The 19,461-nt window shown below is 44.4% G+C and overlaps 1 protein-coding gene across 2 annotated transcripts in view; it reads right to left on the bottom strand.

Annotated features, from left to right (window-relative positions):
• Nucleotides 1–5,733: 5,733 nt before the first annotated feature.
• The window catches only part of MUC4 (mucin 4, cell surface associated), a 28,747-nt gene continuing 15,019 nt past the window's right edge, over nt 5,734–19,461 (bottom strand). Inside the window, exons 11-23 of one of the 2 annotated variants that reach the window (XM_037131833.2) lie at nt 19,339–19,417; nt 18,784–18,951; nt 18,116–18,217; nt 17,519–17,740; nt 15,001–15,141; nt 13,448–13,629; nt 12,099–12,258; nt 11,020–11,199; nt 10,514–10,587; nt 9,334–9,398; nt 9,013–9,248; nt 6,940–7,102; nt 5,734–5,976 (exon numbers count right to left, since the gene is read on the bottom strand). In XM_037131833.2, the coding sequence (XP_036987728.2) occupies nt 5,784–5,976; nt 6,940–7,102; nt 9,013–9,248; nt 9,334–9,398; nt 10,514–10,587; nt 11,020–11,199; nt 12,099–12,258; nt 13,448–13,629; nt 15,001–15,141; nt 17,519–17,740; nt 18,116–18,217; nt 18,784–18,951; nt 19,339–19,417 (1,965 nt within the window). In that variant the 3' untranslated portion in view covers nt 5,734–5,783. Of the gene's footprint in view, nt 5,977–6,939; nt 7,103–9,012; nt 9,249–9,333; nt 9,399–10,513; nt 10,588–11,019; nt 11,200–12,098; nt 12,259–13,447; nt 13,630–15,000; nt 15,142–17,518; nt 17,741–18,115; nt 18,218–18,783; nt 18,952–19,338; nt 19,418–19,461 lie in introns of those variants that run through there. The other variant, XM_053672820.1, reaches the window with a different exon arrangement.

The raw sequence follows: 19,461 nt of genomic DNA, 5'->3' as shown, positions 1-19,461 counted from the left end.
TTTTCCAGAATGCCATACTTGGAATCATAGGTATATAGCCTTTTTAGATTGGCACCTTTTATGTAATAATATGCAGTTAAGTTTCCTTCATTTCTTTTATTGGCTTGATTAAAAGCTCATATCTTTTTAATACTGAATAATATTCCATTGTCTGGATGTATCATAGTTTTTCTGTTCATCTACTGAAAGACATTTTGGTTAATTCCAAATTTTGGCAATTATGAATCAAGCTACATGTAACAGGTTTTTGTGTGGACATAAATTTTCTACTCTTTTGGGTAAATATGAAAGAGTGTGATTGCTAGATCATGTGGTAGAAGTATGTTTAGTTTTGTAAAAAACTGCCAAAATCTCTTCCAAAGTGGCTGCACCATTTTGCATTTCCACCGACAATGAATGAGTTCCTTTTGTTCCATGTTCTTATCAGCATTTGGTGTTGCCAGTGTTCTGGATTTGGAGTATTCTAGTAGGTGTGTATCTTATTGTTGTTTTAATTTGCAATTTCCTAATGACATATGATGTTGAACATCTTCTCATATCCTTACTTCCCATGTTATATCTTATTTGATGAGGTCTCTGTTCAGGTCTCCTGCCTGTTTTTTAACCAGATTGTTCATTTTCTTACAGTTTAGTTTCAAGTGTTCTTTGTATATTTTGAGCATTCTAATATGTCCTTTATCAAATGTGTTTTTGCAAATATTTTCTCCTAGTCTATGCCTTGTTTTCTCCTTTTCTTGACATTGTCTGTCACAAAGGAGAAGATTTTAATTTTAATGAAGTCCAGCTTATCAGTTCTTTCTTTCATGGATCATATCTTTGTTGTTGTACCTGAAAAGTCATCACCATTACCAAGGTCATCTACATTTTCTCCCATGTTATCTTCTAGGAGTTTTAAATTTAGGTCTATAATCTGTGCTTTGTGTTTTATGCTTCATTCTATGATCCATTTTGAGTTAATCTTTGTAAAAACTGTAAGATCTGTGTCCAGATTCATTTTCTTGCATGAAGATGTTCAGTTATTCTGATACCATTTGTTGAAAAGGCTACCTTTGTTCATTGTGTTGCCTTTGCCCCTTCATCAAAGATCAGTTCATTATATCTATGTGGGTCTAATTTGGGGCTTTCTAGTCTGCTCCATTGATCTATCTGTGTATATATATTTTTTGCCAATATCACATTGTCTTGATTACTGCAGCTTATAAAATATTGAGAGTAAGCCTTGATGTTGAGTAGTGTTGGTCCTCTGACTTTGTTCTTCTTCAATATTGAGTTGGTTATTCTGGGTCTTTTGACTCTTCAAATAAACTTTAAAACCAGTATGTCAATATCTACAAAAAATCTTGCTGAGATTTGATTCAATTGCACTGAATCTATAAATCAAGTTGGAAAGAACTAACATCTAAACAATATTGAGTCTTCCTATCCATTAACATGTAATATATCTTCATCTACTTAGTTCTTTGACATCTTTCATTGCTTTTGTAGTTTTTCTTTATATGGATATAAATATTTTGTTAGATTTATATCTAAGTATTTAATTCTGGGATTTGCTAATGTAAATGGTAATGTGTAATTTCAAATTCTATTTATTTATTGTTGTTACATAACAGAGCAATTGACTTCCATATATTAACCTTGTATCCTACAACCTTGCTAAAATCACTATTGGTTTCAGATTTTCTATATTGATGATCATGTCATTTGTAAACAATGACAGTTTTAATTTTTCATTCCCAATCTGTATATCTTTTATCCTCCCCCCTTTTTTGGTATGTGACTTAGTTAGGACTCCAAGTATGATGTTGAAAAGCAATTCAGATTTTTCTTTTCAACAACATACCGGGTTGGAAAGGGACATCCTTGCTTTGTTCCTAATCTTAGCTGAAAAGTTTTGAGTTTCTCACCATTAAGTATGATAATAGCTTTCGTTTTTTTTGTAGATTTAAATTTAATTTTTCAATTACAGTTGACATACAATATATTAGTTTCAGGTGTACAACATAATAATTAGACATTTATATTACTTATGGTGTGATCACCCCATAAGTCTAGAACCCATATAACACCATACATATTTTTGTTTTTATCAGCCTGAGGAATATCCCTTCTGTTCCTAGTTTGCTGAGAGTTTTGATCATAAATGGACATTTGATTTTGTTAAATGCTTTTTCTTGCATCTCTTGATGTGATCATATAATTTTTCTTTAGTCAGTTGATGTGATAGATTACATTAATTGTTTTTTGTGTGTTGAACCAGGCAGGCTTGCATATGTAGGATAAATACTATTTGCTCGTGATGTATAATTCTTTCTATTCATTGTTAGAGTTGATTTGGTAATATTTTTGTAGAGGATTTTTTGCACCTATATTCATGAGAGCCATTGGTGCATAGTTTTCTTATGATGTCTTTTAAAAATGTATTTTATTGATTTTGCTATTACAGTTGTCCTATTCCCCCCCCCCTTTATTCCTCTCTGCCCTGCACATGCCCTCCCACCCACATTCCTCCCCTTTAGTTCATGGCCATGGGTCGTAAATATAAGTTCTTCAGCTTCTACATTTCCTATACTATTCTTAACCTCCCCCTGTCTATTTTGTACCTACCGTTTATGATTCTTATTCCCTGTACCTTTTCCCCTCTTTCCTCCTTCCACTCACCTGCTGATAACCCTCCATGTGATCCCCATTTCTGTTCCTGTTCTAGTTGTTCACTTAGTTTGCTTTTAGGTTCAGTTGTTAGTAGCTGTGAGTTTGTTGTCATTTTACTGTTCATTATTTTTACCTTCTTTTTCTTAGATAAGTCCCTTTAATATTCCTTATAATAGTGGTTTGATGATGATGAACTCCTTTAACTTGGCCTTATCTGGGAAGCACTTTATCTGCCCTTCCATTCTAAATGATAGCTTTGCTGGATAGAGTAATTGTGGATGTAGGTCCTTACCTTTCATGACTTTGAATACTTCTTCCCAACCCCTTCTTGCCTGCAAGGTTTCTTTTGAGAAATCAGCTGATAGTTTGATGGGAACTCCTTTGTAGGTAACTGTCTCCTTTTCTCTTGCTGCTTTTAAGATTCTCCCTTTATCTTTAATCTTGGGTAATGTTATTATGATGTGCCTTGATGTGTTCTTCCTTGGGTCCAAATTCTTTGGGACTCTCTGAGCTTCCTGGACTTCCTGGAAGTCTATTTCCTTAGCCAGATTGGGGAAATTCTCCTTCATTATTTGTTCAAATAAATTTTTAATTTGTTGTTCTTCCTCCTCTTCTTCTGGAACCCCTATGATTCAGATGTTGGAACATTTAAAGATGCCATGGAGGTCTTCATTTGAGGCCTCTCCTCATTGTTTTGAATTCTTATTTCTTCATTCTGTTCAGGTTGAATATTTCTTTCTTTTTTTCTGCTCCAAACTGTTGATTTGAGTCCCGGATTCCTTCCCATCACTGTTGGTTCCTTGTACATTTTCTTTTATTTCATTTTTCATAGCCTTAATTTTTTCCTGTATTTTGCTACCATATTCACCCAGTTCTGTGAGCATTCTGATTACCAGTGTTTTGAACTGTGCATCTGATAGATTGGGCTATCTCATTGTTGCTTAGTTGTATTTTTTCTGAAGCTTTGATCTGTCCTTTCATTTGGGCCATTTTCTTTTCTTGTCTCAGTGTACCTGTTAGTAGTAGGGGGTGGAAGCTTTAGGTATTCACCAGGGCAGGGCAACCCACAACACTACATTGTGACACTGTGTGGGGGAGGGGTCCAGGAGGAAACACCGGGGCTTGCTCCGCTCTCTGCCAGTTTCAGTCACTTCCCTGCTAACCACAATCAAATTGGGCACTTCTGGTGCTGATTCCTGGGTGGGTGGGTTTGTGTACATTCTAGGACCTTGTGGATCTCTCTAAAAAACTTTCCTGTGAAGCTGGGAGTTTCTCCCAGAGCTGCCTCAACCCCCACAGGTGTTTTCAGATAGAAGCTTTGAGGCTTTATTTCCCCGTACTGGAAATACTGGGTGCGTGGTCTGTCTCACTCCCAAGTTGTTCCTCCCAGTTTATCTGCACTCTAATGTGGGACTGCCCAGTCTGAAAGCCACTGCCTTGCTGCAAGTCCTTTCCACCAGCTACTGGCCTCTGCCCCTCCCATTGGTCTGGATGAATGCTTCTTCTTTAACTCCTTGGTTGTCAGATTTTCATACAGTTTGGTTCTCTGTCAGTTCTGGTTGTTCTTTGTTTTTAAATTTGTTTTGTCCTTCTTTTGGTTATGCAAGGGGGCACAGAGTGTCTACCTAACCGCCATTTTGGCCAAAAGTCTTTTCTTATGATGTCTTATCAGGTATTAATGTCTCATTAGATTTGATGGCTTTGGTATTAGAATAATGCTGGCCTTATAAAATGAGTTAAGAAATATTCCTTTTGCTTCAAACTTCTGAAAGAGATTATAGAGAATTGGTAGAATTTCTTCCTGAAATGTTTGGTAGACTTCACAGTGAGCCCATTTGGGCTCTGTGCTTAATTGATAAATGAATATGGGGGTTAAATGAATGTGGTTTTATATGGAGATATGATTACATTTTGGGACGTTTCAGGTTAAAGCTACAGCTTTGTACACACGAGAGGTGCTTCACCTGGTGGGAGAAGCCATTCTCTATCTAAAGCAGAGAGTTTGGAGCACTGCTCAGATCAAAGACCAAGGTTTTGCAGTCAAATGCTCTACCACTGAGCTATACCTCCTAAAGACCAAGTTTCTGTGGGAACTTCTTCCAACACCACTACTCACTCATCTACAAGAGTGAGCCTGAGCACCAGGTTTGTAACGTGGGACCCTCTTTCCTACCCTAGGGCCACACTAGATTGGACCAGAGATGAAAAATTGACATAATTTGGATCAATCAGATTATCTCTTCAGGGATTTGGTGTTTAGGACCAGGAGGCAGTTACCCAGTTTCTGCATAGAGTTGGAATTGAGGTCTGGGAGACACAGGAGTTGTGGACCAGTTGTAGGAGTTGTTGCATGAGGAAGGTGTGAAGTTCTGTCTACAAAGAGAGAAGGATGAGGTAGAAACAGATCTGGTTGCTGGGAACAAGCAGAGTGGTGCTGAGGGACCGTGGGGTGGAGAAGCTCAGAAGACTCTGCCTAGAGTCCAGGAAAGGACCAAGTATGGGAGGTATCACTATAGTCCTTCAGAGGGCCAGGCTCTGGCTTGGGTTGGGGTGAGGGGAAGAAAGTGATGTGGAGGGAGAAGTAAGGATCCAAGTCCAGGCTGGAGGAATGAGGAGTAGTGAGAGCTGAAGCAGGACTGGGTCTAACCCACCTCTGCTCCTCCACCCCCAGTGCCCGGCCTTTTAGCCAACAGAGGAAAACAACAAAAGGAACCCAAGGCTCTGCAAACATAGTAAGTCAGAGAGATTTTATTTAAATAGACTCGACTTAGAAGTAAACTGGAGAGTTTTATGTGCAAATGCATTTCGGCTTTTAAGTTGGAGCCATCGCCCCATTATTAACTTGTGTGTGTGTGTGTGTGTGTGTGTGTGTGTGCCCTCCTTGTGAGAATCCATTGGTTTATGTAGTAGATCTTTAATCTTTTCCAGTTCACCTCTGTGTCTACTGATAAGTTGTGCTCATCTTTATCATTATTCATTCCCATTATTCATTTTCCTTGAAGAATCCTTCATCGCCTTCAGTCATCTTCCTTTTTCCAATCTGTCCAAAGGACAGGCGCCTGGAAATATGCAGGTGAGGCTGGGGAGGGTCTTGAGGTATCTTAAGGCACAGCTAAGCTCCTTGGAGCGAGGCTTCAGTTTTCCGAGTCCAGGGGGTAGGAGTACTGGATCCCGGAGCGCCAGAAGTGCAGGACCACAAACGCTATGACCCCAAGTAGCAACAGGGCGCCCAAGGCTCCAAAGAGAATCCCGAAGAAGGCGCCGAGTTTCATGCTCAGGTGCTCACAGTGCTTGCCCCAGGTCATGTAGATGGAGAAGGGCACACAGCTGGGGACAGAGAGAGGGGACACAGTCAGTAGTGGGGAAGCCGGCGCTCAGCCTTGCCACCCTCTCTTGCGGCGGGACCTGAGGTTTTCGATTCCTGAGGTTGGGCTCCCCTTTACGGAAAGAGGCCGGGTTAGCCCTGAGGTGGGGCTGAAGAGCAGCCACCGTGCAAAGCAGATGCGGTGCCAATTAACGTGAGGTCAGCATCAGCCGAGCAGGGGGAGGCGAGGGGCTAGGCACAGGTGAGCATGCGCAGTCGCAAACCCCTCTCCAGCCGGGAAAAGCTCGGCCCTGCGCTCTCCGCCACCCCATGCCCTGGCTCTATCCCCCGCCTTCTCGGGAGAGGGCAAGTCAGCCTGCAGCTGTAGGGGAGTGAGGGTAGGCAGAGGGCACTGCTGTGACAAAAGCGCCCAGGTGACGCTGCCCTTCTTACCAGGCCTACAGACTTAGTGCATTTTCCTCACCTGGAACCCCTCAGACTGTTGATGGGTCAACAGGACTTAAGGCACCAGTCTGAGAGGGCCTCCCATGCCTGGCACTCTTAAGAAGGGGCACAAGATAAAGGGTTCCTTTTTCCCACAAGGAGACAGCATGGTGTCCACCCAAGAAGGAAAATCAGGTGGAAGAGTTTGACTTTGGAGCACATATCCTGGTACTTAACTTTACTGGGTACCTTGGGCAGGGCCCTCATCTCTGAACTGCAGTTTTCTCATCTTTAAAATAGTCATAATACTTACCTAGCGGCCAATTTGAGTTTCAGAGGTAATATAGCACCTTTATTCTCCATGCAGAGTAGGCGCTCGCACCTTTTCTTTCACATTATCCCCTTTTCTCTTAATCCTCATTCTCTCAGTTACAAAGGGAACCGTCATAATTTCCAGGTGCCATGATTTTTCCGGACCCTTTGCAGTGTCTTTGCTCAGCTTGGATTCCCCAGCACTGCCCTCTGCCTCATGCGCCACTCACCTGCAGTGGGGCCCATCGGGCAGGTGCTGGCACTGGCCTCCGTGCTCACAGTAGCCCTCACTGCAGGGGGACATGCAAGTGAAGCCGCCCTGCGGGCTGTAGACCAGTTTGTAGCCCTCGTAGCCATTGCACTTTAGGTAACGCTGCAGCGTGCTCACGTTCACTGTTAGGTAAGACACAGATGAACACGGAAAGCAATTGATTAAAACCAAATCTATACCTTGTTGACCAAGAATTCCATTTTAGCCATTTATTCTTAGAAATAATTGGAAGAGTACACAAATACTTATGTTCATGGATGTCCAGAGCAGTATGATTTAAACAGTAACAATGTTTAACAATGTTTAACAATGTTTAAGTTTTGTTCAACAAGGAATATTGTGCAACCATTAAGCACCAGTATGGGCAATGATTGGTTAAGAGTGTATGCTTTGAAGTCAGCCAGGCCTGAGTTGAAATTCAACCTTTACTACTAACTAGTTGTGTGATTTGGGGAAATTTCTTAATTCTTTTAGTCTTAGTTTCTTTATCTTAAAAAAAAATGTTAATAGCACCTACCTTGCTGAGAAAGTTTAAATCAGATAATATATGAGAGTATTCAGTATAGTGCATGACATAGTAAGTACCAAATTAACAGTCACGATTAGTATAATATCCTATTTAAAATATATTATACCACACCACATTAAAATATATCATAAAATAATATTTTAAATGGGAATATTCACACAACATTCAATATAATGTGTTCACAATTGTTTAATAAGGTTATGAAAAATTTGGTATGATTTGAACCCTTTACTGTAAAAAAATTTGATATGTGTGAAGGTGCTTATGCATAAAAGAAAAATCAGAAGGATATGTGCAAAATGGATTTGTCTCTGGGGATTGGAAATACAGGTGATTTTTTTCTCTTCTTTTTGTAAATTTTTATTTCCTAAAGTTTATAAAATAAACATATAGTACCTGTGTAATAAAAACTATGGGGTTCTGTTTGTTTTCTTGAACAAAACGTGTAGTCTTGTCTGGGGTAGTTGTTCCCTTACCCTCAACCCTACTCCTCTACCACACATACTCATAGTAATTTGGAGGATTTCCTGTCATCGTCCCCAGGAGGGATGAGACTGAGCCTGCATTCTCGAAGAAGCTCTTGCTTGCTCCTGGACCTGAGCAACACAAGGGCCTCTGTTGGATTTGGCCTGGTCACTGCCCTGTTCTCTGTCTCAGTCCAAAATAGGTTGGGCTATTTTTTTCCTTCTCTGACAAGGTTGTCAACTTATTTCATCCCTGTTCTGGCACAGTCAAGGGATGTCAGAGCTGAAAGGGACCTCAGAAATCCTATCTCATTTTCTAGATGGGAGACCTGAGGCCAGGACTGGGGATGGCTTTTGCAAAGGATCACACACCCTTTCAGGGAGGGGATATCTCTGCCCTTGGGCTGGGTCTTCAGCTTAATGTCCTCCAGCCATAGGACAAAGGCAAAAGGATATCTTTGTTTATGTATATAAAGTACAGTGGTACTTTAATAAAATTGCTAACAGCCCTGGCTGGTGTGTCTCAGTGGACTGAGCACTGGCCTGTGAACCAAAGGGCTGCCAGCTTGATTCCCAGTCATGGCACATGCCTGGGTTCCTGGCCAGGTCCTCAGTAGGGAATGCATGAGAGGCAACCACTAACTGATATTTCTTTCTCCCTCCCTTTCCTCTCTCTAAAAATAAATAAATAAAATCTTTTTTAAAATGCTAAAAAATCACTAATAATTTTATTAAAGGAATATAAACCATTAGCAGCAGAGGTTAGGAAGGCAGCAGTTGGGGTAATTGCTCTGTAAAACTATGCACATGAGTAGTCGTCAAGTAGTATTTTTTGCTCTTGCTCTTAAATCTAGACAGCTAGTGGGTGAAATGTTTACAATTCCTCAAAAACTACAAACAAAACTAAATTACCTTGCTTCTTGCAAGTAGAATACTTTTTTAAACCATGGTTTTCTGTAGGCTATCTGTGACAAGTTCCCTCCGTTTACCTCCTCCCTCAACTATCCTTGTGAGTGTCCCCAAGACAGTAGTGACTCACATGCCATCAAACTGTGCACATCTCTTCTAGAGATGGTGTTGAAGACGACGTTGTTCCTGGGCCCCTCACTTCTCTTCCACCTCCCCTGTGGGGCCTGTAGTAAAAACGCCTCCACCACTGCATCCAGCAGCTGGGTGTTCAGGAAGTCGATGACAGGACCCCAAGGGCGGTATTGGAACTTCGATATGACCCTCCATTGTTGGGATTTTTCTGAGGTCAGTGCTACTGGAGGATCACTGTGTGAAAGAGGCAGAGTGAGGAACTAAGAGGTGAGGGGTAAGATGGAGGATTCAGGGACCCAATGGGAACTATCCCACTTACATTTTTTTCACTTCACTGTTCGTTACAAAGGCCTGCACATCCAGGTTCTCCAGTCTATAGGCCACCTAAGGCAGATGGTTGGGGATAGTGGGGTGGGGTGAGGCTGAGTTCAGAGTGGAGACATCTCCCATTTTACTGTATTTACTCAACCCTGGCTGTTTCCATCTTTGAGCCCCATGACCCCATCTAGTCCATTTCTGCATCCTAACGCCCCAGCCTAGCCTGTCACTGGCATGGGTTCTTGCTAAATAAAGGTTTATTGGTAAATGAAGGACTTTACAAACCTCCTCCCACCCCAGCCTCCTATTACAAGGGGATAACCTAAAATGAATGGCCTCCACCTTGCCTTTGACCCCTGACTCGCCCACTCATTCTCTCCCCACATGTATACTGAACATAGATCGTTTATCCAGACCTAGGGGAGTGTCCATATTCAAAGATCAATAGTCTGGTGCAGTAAACAAATGTCCCCAGGTTTTACCAGACTGTAGAGTGCTAAGTAGTAGTAGTAGTAATTATTATTCTAATTTTCTTTGAACACTTGTGTTTCAGGTACCATGCTTAATACTTTACATGCACTATCATTTAAACCTTGACACAACCCATCAATACAGGTATGATTATTATTTCTATTTTTATAGATGAGACATCAAATAATTTTTCTAATTATTGTACCTTGTCTAATGTGTGGCAGAGCCTGGGTTTGAAACCCAGGTATGCACGATTCTAGAGCCTTAGTAATTCAACCACTGTGCTACTCTGCCCGTGACTGAGATCATATCAGGGGATGGGAGTCAGGAAGAAGGAGCCCCCAGGTCCATTTGGGAGTCAGAGAAGGCTTTCTGGAGGTGAAAGTCCTTCTTGTGTTTCTTCTATATAACACCCAAATGCAGCTCTCAAGGCACTCTCAGAAAGAAAGGCTGGGGTGACTCGGCCACCCTAGATTCTGCTCATTTCTAGTTGGCCATTCCAACCCCCTCAGAGGTCTCTGTCCTGAGACTTCCTGCCTTCCTTACCCCTGGCCTTTCCTGAGGCAGGAGACTCCCATCTCCTCTGGTAATTGGATCTAGATGGATGATAAAACTACAGAATGCACAAGTGATGGCTAAGACCATCACTTCTGTTGGCCCAGAACCTGCCAAGGTCTTCCTCCCCACTCAGAGCTGTATGCAGTACTGACCGAGGCGTTGACCTCTTCTACAGAGGCATGTTCTTCTTCACTGAGAAAGATCTGGATGGTTCTTAATGGAAACTCTGGAGATGGGAGAAACAGATTCATGATCATCTCATGGGTTTACCCAGACTTACCAAAAAGACCATTGGGCCAGTCCAGGGAGACAGTCCTATTCTATACTGATAGATCACGAGAGGAATCAGAAGTGGCTGAGTCTGCTGACCCTCACCTGAGAGCTCACTTGACTATGATCAGGGCTTCCCTGACTCTCTTCTCACCGAGCCATAAGGTCACCTTCAGTCTTTTCTCATAAGATCACTCAGGCCCATGGTTCATGCTGGGACAGCTCCCCCGACCCACTCCCATGGCCCACACAACATACTATCACCCAAATGAAATTTGGAGTTCTCTCCTATGAGTTTGAGGAGCTTTGCCCTGGCCCCTTAGAGTAGTCCCATCTTCTCCCAAGTGAGAAGAGTGGCAGCGAGGATGGTGGAGGCATCTAGTGATACCTGACTTGAGGGTTGGAGTGAAATTGTTCCCAGCCAGGAAGCAGCGGGCATCTGTAAAGGCTGGGGGGCAGGTGCAGGTGGGCTGGCAGCCCAGAGCCTGGGAGATGTAGCAGTGGCCTTGGTTGTAGCAATGATTCACAGGGCAGGATGTATTCTGACAGAGGTCATAGTATTGCAGAGCTACAGAGAGAGCAGAGGTCAGCAACACCATGCTGGACATCAGTGGGGAGCCCCCCTCCCCTCTGCCCATCACCTACCATGAAACCTGCTCCCAGGGCAGGCTTGGTGTCCTTCCCCCAAAGCCTGCACAATCTACATTCTGCTTGTAGGCCACTCTGAACCCCAAACTATCCTTCTCCCTTTTCCAAGTTCTATACTGGAAACCCCTATTCCTTTACTAGGCAGGTATCTCCCACTTCTCAGGGAAGAGAGTTGTTTATCAGACCCTGTAAATCAGGAAAGGACCCAGAAGACTTTCCCCACTTCTGTCTCCTTTTCTGCCTTTATAAAGCTGTGGTTCTATCCACTCTGGCCAGTGTTCATATTTCACTTGGGTTGAGTAGAGACCTCTTTGTGATTTCCCTCATCATGATTCCAATGGCTCAGAGGTCAAGGAACAGTTGGTTGGAGGAGGACTCAAAGGAAAAATGAGGACATCTTCTGCCAGATGTCTATGACAGTCCCTCCAAGTGTCCTAACTTGGGGGGGGAGGGGTGCAGGTACAGAGACTCCTGGTCTTGCAACTCAGAAGACCCCAAGGAATCTGAGGGCCCAGCTTGCCTCTTGTACGCTGGCTCTGCCAGAAGTCTCCTCTCTTCTCTAGGCCACCTTCAATCTTTTGTCCTGGGTTGTCCCCATCGATGTCTCAGGGCTGCTCTGCCCTGACTCTCCCAATCTCTTCTCCTTCAGCCTCACACCCAGCATGCCTACCTTACCTCCTTACCACACCCAACTATGTTGATCATTCTAAATACTTGCTATAAAAGGGAGAGAAATGGTGTGCTTGTGGCTGTCCTAGACCTTCCAGTTGTTAGCTTTCCCCAGAACCTTTCTCTGCCAGGGCCCTGTTCCCAGCTTACGTGCACAGTGATGTCCATCCCCAGTTAGGTTTGAAGGACAAGCCTCACAGCCCTGCCCAGGTATGCACTTCACATTCGGGAAGCACTGCTCATCACAGAGGTCCTTGGAGCGTTCACAGTAGTGACCAAAATTGTTGTCGTCACACTTGCAACCGGCCACCTGAAATGGGTTGCTGATCACTGGGTGGCCAGGAGGCTGAACCATTAAGGGCATCTGGGTGTTTAAGTACTGACTCCTCCTGTCTGAGAACCCATGGATCCTGAGTCCTTGTCTTATTTCTGCCAGTGTCTACTGAGTACCCTCTTGACCTGGCCCTGGGCTGGCACATCCCTGCCCAAAGGTACACAGTCCTCTAGCCCACTCACCTCCCTGGGCCATTCTTTCCCCCAAAGTCTTATACCCCAGGTTCTCAGCCTCTTCCCTCTCACACCATGTCTCCTTGCCTGAAATCCTTTCTAGAGTAAGATGTGGGCTAAATACCTAAATAAATATTCTACTATCCCTTGAAAACTGCATCCCCTGTTTCCTGCACATTCTTCCCTTGTTGACTCCCAAACCAGGAAGACAGAGCCTCACTGCTCAGCACAATGAGAACACGTGTAACCAGAACAATGGCACAGGGAAGGTACGGTTCTGGAAACCTCATGAAGCTCCCTGGTCTCTCTTTTCTGACCCCTCTACTGAGATGACTCTGGAAATCTCCCTGAATAGCAACTCTTCCAACACTCTCCCTTTCTGAAACTGGATATTTTGGGATATCTAGGATAATATATTGACTTTAACCCCTTTTTCCTCACTTTCTATGTTTTTTCCATTTTCTAGCCCCTGGGTTCCCCCCACCTCTCTTCTCAGCACCATGATGACGAGAGCCCAGAGAAAAATGGCTCTTCAGGACATGGAGCCACCTTATAAAAGATTCCCTGTGCCTGAGCAAGGCACAGAACTGCAGAGCACCAGCCTGGGTCTGAAGAGGAGCAGGTATGGAGCTTGTGATCAGTGTAGACTCATGCCCAAGGACCATACCTTCCTACCCCACACCTCAGTGCTTGTTCCAGAAACATGGAGCTGGGAACCACTAAGAATACCTGAGGCAGAAGTTTCCTGCCAGCCTGGCAGAATGGGAGCTGGGAGATAGAAATTCAGCTGAGCTACAAGCAATAAAGAGAGTTCCATTTCTCACACAAATAAGCTTGTGGCCTGAGATTGGTATCTATTCTAGTCACCTACCATAGCTCCACCCACTTCCCAACACAGACATACCACAGAGGGACTGATGACATCCCTTCAATTCCCACCTCTTTTCCCGTCAAAAGGAAAACCTCTTTCTCACCCACCTCCCAGCACTCACCTCCAAGGAGGAATTGCCCACCCAGCTGGTCTGGTTGTATAAGCACTGTTTCTTTTCCTTACAAGCACAGACCACAGTCTTTGGCTGAAGTAAAGATGATAAGTTGTTCTTGACATTTCTCGCTAGAATCTCCAGAGTGAATGGTTTCAGCGAGCGTGGTGTCCATTGCAATGTTCCATTCTCTGCCCCAGGGAAGATGAGATTGTTGAGAGAAGAAGAAGCCTTTTCTTCTCTGCCATCTGACCCACCTCAGCATCTAACACCCTGAGAGCTGATGCTAGATATCTGCCACCTCTCTCAGGCCACCCCTCAAACCTCATCAGGAATTTCCTTGAGCAAGGCTGATTTCTTGGGGTGATCCTGGACATGCTCCGAGATGGAGGTAACACTAGACCAACTAACTGACAGTAGGGTGAAACTCCATAAAGGGGAAGGCTGTTGCTTCCTGAAGAAACTCCCAAAGGGCAACCTGCCTAGGCCCGCACAGGATGGGACATCCAGGGGTGGGGAATGGAGGAGGAAGGTCAGGATCCTCCTGATACATCCCCAGGCTACACTGCAGACCAAACTGGCTTCACCTTCACAGCAGCTCCATCCCTTGCCCTGCTGTCTCACCCATTTCTCTCACTTCCTGGGCCTTTGACTAGCCACCCCTTCAGACACCAGACTGCAGTAAAAACACTGCTACATACCAATAAGGACTCTTCTGACCAAACCTACCTTATATTTTTCAAGAAAATAGGAAAGTCTTCTTAAACAGCAAGTTAAGAGGAGCTGATAGTAAGAAAAGACAAGAGTAACTCCCAGGCCATCACTCTCCAGGAGAAGCATCCAGTGGAGGAGAAAATCTCCTGATGCTATTGCCTAGCCCCTGGGAAGATGCCACATGGAGTAAAAGGGTACAGACAAAGCAATCCCTTCTTGTGCCCAGAGAAAGAAAATGAGGCAGAGAGGTGCTCAGAATAAGGTAACTAAGGGCTTCGGTTTAGCAAAAAATGGTCACCAGCAAATTAGTACTGGCAGCAGAAGTCAAGCTGCCGGTGTGGGGGTCTCCACACCATTGCCGAGAAAGAGAGATGAAGCCCTGCTTTGTCCTAACACAGAAAAGCAGACAAAGAGAGACAAAGTTAGGTAAACATGGTTGAAAAACATAAAAGCAGTGACAAATGGTCCAACTGATGTTATTTGTATTTCTTTAAATCTTGTTGCACATTATATCCTTTTAAAAGGTAGATATGAAAATGTCTTAAATTAGTATTAGTTGTTACACTTTATTCTAATAATCTGGTGATTACACAAAGAGATGAGTAAAGGTGATTGCATATTATCAGACTGAGATGAAATGATCAGTTGTACATGCTGATCAGTCTAGCTAGCTGGCCATCACTGTGGGGGTAGGTACCTATTTAAACTATAGGAGTCATTCCTAAGCAATGCTGATCCCAGATATTCAAATGGAAAACTGACATGAAGTTTCACAGGGTATAATAATGCAAAATTATCCAAAGTTTGACTCTGGCTCATCTCTTATGGCCCCAGTCAAGCATCCTTACCAAAAAGCTTGAAGTCATCAGTGTTGTTGTTTCTGAGAGTGAATGTAACATCCTTAGAGCTGCTTTTGTAGTGAATCAGTGTGGTGTTCCCCATGTAGGCTTTCAGTTCTGAGAAACCATTGATAGAGGGCGGGTTCTGATCTGGAACACAAAGAGGGGGCTTGGGGCCTGAGGCAGGATACTCTCTAGCCTTGAAGGCCTCCTTCTTCCTTCTTTAGACTTCTCATCTGTGTGAGGCATTCATAAGACTGTGACTCACCTCTAGAAGCAGGAATTATTCTTTGTATCTGCTCTCCGACCTATGAAGAGCAGGTTAGAGTAATATTGCCCTCATAGCCACATCTTTATTTTCCCTTTATCTTTTCATCAAACAAGATTCATCTCAAGTTCTTTCCTGATCAGAACATTATGCTGGGGTTGGTATGAGCTGAATCCAAAAACAGGGTTGTTGAGACCATAACAGAGTTTTACCTTTGGAAGAGGGCTGAAAACTGTGAGTCATGAGAGGGTTTGAGCAGATGAATAGCATGAGTCAAAAAAAAAAAAATCTACCAGCCAAGATGGAGGTGTAGGTAGATACACTTTGCCTCCTTGCACAACCAAAAGAAAGACAACAACAAATTTCAAAACAAAAAGCAACCAGAACTGCCAGAAAATTGAACTGTTTGACAGCCAAGGAGTTAAAGAAGAAACATTCATCTAGACTGGTAGGAGGGGCAGAGATGGGCAGCCAGGCCAGAGAGGACACAAGACAAAGTGACAGCCAGAGGACTAGGACCGTTAGGTGGAGGCTGGCAGACCAGCAGTCCCACATTTGTGTTAGGATAACCCAGGAGGAACAATGGGGGGAGTGAGACAGACAACACAACCCAGGGTTCCAGCACAGAGAAAGAAAGCCTCAAAACCTCTGGCTATAAAAATCTGTGAGTATTGCAGTGGTGGGACAAACTCCCAGCCTCACAGGAAAGTTCATTGGAGTGACCCACAGGGTCCTAAAACATACACAAAATCACCCACCTGGGAATCAGAACTAGAAAGGCCCAATTTGCTTCGGGGTAGCAGAGAAAATGACTGAAAGCCGTCTAAGAGCCCAGCAAGCAGCATTGTTCCCTCTCAGCTCTGTCTCCCACATACAGCACCATAACACAGTGAAGTGGGTTGCCCCATGCTGGTGAATACCTAAGGCTCTGCCCTTTACAACATAACAGGTGCACTTAGACAAAGAAACATGGTCCAAATGAAAGAATGATCAAAACTCCAGAAAAACAACTAAGTGACAAATAGATAGCCAAACTATCAGATGCAGAGTTCAAAACACTGCTAATCAGGATGCTCACAAGTGGTTGAGTATGGTTGCAAAATAGAGGAAAAAGTAAAGGCTATGCAAAGTGAAATGAAGAAAAATACATAGGAAATTAACAGTGAAAGGTAAAAAACTGGGACTCAAATCAACAATTTGGAGCAGAAGGAAGAAATAAACATTCAACTGGAACAGAACGAAGAAACAAATTTTTTTTAAAAATGAGGAGAGGCTTAGGAACCTCTGGGACAACCTTACATTCCAACATCTGAATCATAGGAGTGCCAGAAGGAGAAGAGGAAGAGTAAGAAATGGAGGAGAACTTCTCCAATCTGGCAAAGGAAATAGACTTCCAGGAAGTCCAGGAAGCTCAGAGAGTTCCAAAGAAGTTGGACCCAAGGAAGAACACACCAAAGCACGTCATCATGACATTACCCAAGATTAAAGATAAGGAGAGAATATTAAAAGCAGCAAGAGAAAAGGAGACATTTACCTACAAAGGAGTTCCCATAAGACTATCAGCTGATTTCTCAAAAGAAACCTTGCAGGCAAGAAGGGGCTGGAAAGAAGTATTCCAAGTCATGAAAGATAAGGACCTACATCCAAGATTTCCCTATCCAGCAAAGCTATTATTTAGAATGGAAGGGTAGATAAAGTGCTTCTCAGATAAGGTCGAGTTAAAGGAGTTCACCAAACCCTCATTATATGAAATGTTAAAGGGACTTTAAAAGATGGAGATAAAAACTATGAATAGTAAAATGACAACAAACTCACAACTATCAACAACTGAACCTAAACAAAACCAAAAACAAGCTAAGCAAACAACTAGAACAGAAACAGAATCACAGAAATGGAGATCACGTGGAGGGTTGTCAGTAGAGAGGAGGAGGGAGGAGAATGGGGGAAAAGATACAGGGAATAAGAAGCATAAATGGTAGGTACAAAACAGACAGGAGAGGTTAACAATAGTATAGGAAATGGAGCAGCCAAAGAACTTTTATGGACAACCCATGGATGTGATATAAGGTAGGGGAATGCTGGTGGGAGGCAGGGGATGCAGGGTGGAGGGGAATAAAGGGGGAAAATGGAACAACTGTAATAGCCTAATCAATTAAATATAATTTTTAAAAATTCTTGTAAATTAAAAAATTTATAGCTTAGGGCTCCTCATCTGTCCCTTAACTCTGAAAATGCCTCCCTGGGCCTCATGCCACTTACTGAGGGTTTTGTTCATCTCCTGGTATCTTCTCCAGAGCATACTAGTATGCTGTCCAGTTCCTGCATTTCCTGTGGCCAGGGTGTCATAGATACATTGTGAATCTCCATTGCACCCGGAGGTCACGGAGTTGTTTTTCAACAGTTGGTCAAAGAAGACTGGGGTGAAGTTGGAAGGCAGATGGTTGTCCCTCTTGCCAAGGAGGTTTGTTCCATTGATTTCCCCTATAACACATGAGGTTCGATGGTGGTGGTACCAGGGGTGGGACTCCAGCTATGTTTGCAGTGTCCCCTTACCCTCACTTTATATGGCTTGGGGTGGGGGAGAAGGGCATGGAAAGACAGGTTGGCTTCTGACTTCTGAGTCTAGAAATCCCTGCTCTGGAGACTGAGGGCCACCCACTTCCCTCGTCCTCTCTTTCAGGTAGAGAAACTTGGGTGGGAGGGGGTAGAGGAGAAAAATCTAGGGTGGCACCAGAATCCTTAGTGTCTCCTCCTCACTCTTCCACCCCTCTCTCATGAAGGACTGGTTCCCACAGGCACCAGAGAGACAACCTGGCCTTGTCCCATATACCCCAGCACTCTGAAGTCCAGACTCACAGGTCATTCCATAGTGAAAAAGTTCCTTTTCAGTGCTCCCCTGGGGAATAACAGTGCCATTGGGCATCCTGAAGTCATCACCTGGATAATTGTTCCAGACCCCTGTGGGACAGAGTAGGAGGTCAGCTCCTCTGGGACTGTGGTTCTCCCCATTCCCTGGGGAGAATCCCGCATGTCACACTCAGGATGTGAGGAGGAGCAGGCGGCCCAGGAAGCCTCTTTCTGTTGCATCTGTTCTTAGTTCAGTCCTCCAGGAGGAGGGCAGAGGATGGACCGTAACCTCAGCACCCACTCCTCTGCTTCAGGGAGGGAGGAGGAATGAAGGAAGAAGGGAATGGAGGCGATGGAGGGAGGGGTGGGAAGGTGTGAAGGGCAGTGAGAAGAAGGATGGCTGCTGGCCCCACCCTCCTCAGAGCCCTTCCTGGATGTTCCCTTGGCTGTCCCCCAAGTGGAGCTTTAGGAGGACAGGAAGTGGGCCTCAAAGGTAGCTGAGGAGGTCCCAGACCTTCCCTGCCTTTGTGCCCATAGGACTCTGTTCCAAGGAGGCTGAGAAAAAGAAACAGCCTGGGATGCCCGCATCCAATGGGAGGGGGGCCTGCCTGGAGCCTGGGGGTCTGAGCTCCTGTTGTGGCTGCTGCCTCAGAGGCAGGGTCCTGCCTGCTTCTTACCCAGGAGGCCCTCTGTACGGTTTCGGAACTCTTCTGGGAGGCTGCAGGAGGCATGGAGGATGTTGGAGAGAGCAATCACTGAGACGATCACTGTCCCATCTAAGCTGGCTGACACCAGGGAGCCATTGCGGTTCATTATAACTCCAGTGGTATTGAAGATTTCCTGGTCTGGAATGTAGGGAGACAGATGAGGAAGAAACCACTCTCAAGTCCCTGCAGGCCCAAGACTTGACAGTAATGAAAGCTCAGAGAGAAGACTGGAAGCAGCTCTGGGATATCCTGCAGGTGTTTTCTCCAGGGACCCCAAACCAAACATACAGAACACCCCCAGGGTTGCACCACCAATTCTACCTGGGGACAAGCTGTCACAGCACTGGAAGAAGGAGAGAAGTGACCTCCTCCAAATATTTGATGCCCAGCTGCTGGGTGAAGAAGCTGCTCAAGCACAGGGGGGCCACTACCCTCCTCTACTCCAGTGCTGCTGCCTCCACACCCCATAACTCTGCTTCCAGGCATGGGATACACTCTGAACCCTCACGGCTGTCCCCAGCCTACCTTCTCCATCTTCAAAGATCACAGTCTGATTATTGAGCAACACGTGGATTGTGTCATTGGGCTCAAGGAGCCACTGAATCTGGAAGGAAATTGGAGGAGGACTAAGCTTGACTTATAGGTGGT

Source organism: Artibeus jamaicensis, unplaced genomic scaffold (genome assembly GCF_021234435.1).
Source record: "Artibeus jamaicensis isolate MK-2021 breed Jamaican fruit bat unplaced genomic scaffold, CSHL_Jam_final contig_793, whole genome shotgun sequence".
Taxonomy (NCBI): Eukaryota; Metazoa; Chordata; class Mammalia; order Chiroptera; family Phyllostomidae; genus Artibeus; species Artibeus jamaicensis.
This window is presented reverse-complemented; position numbering and strand designations above follow the sequence as displayed.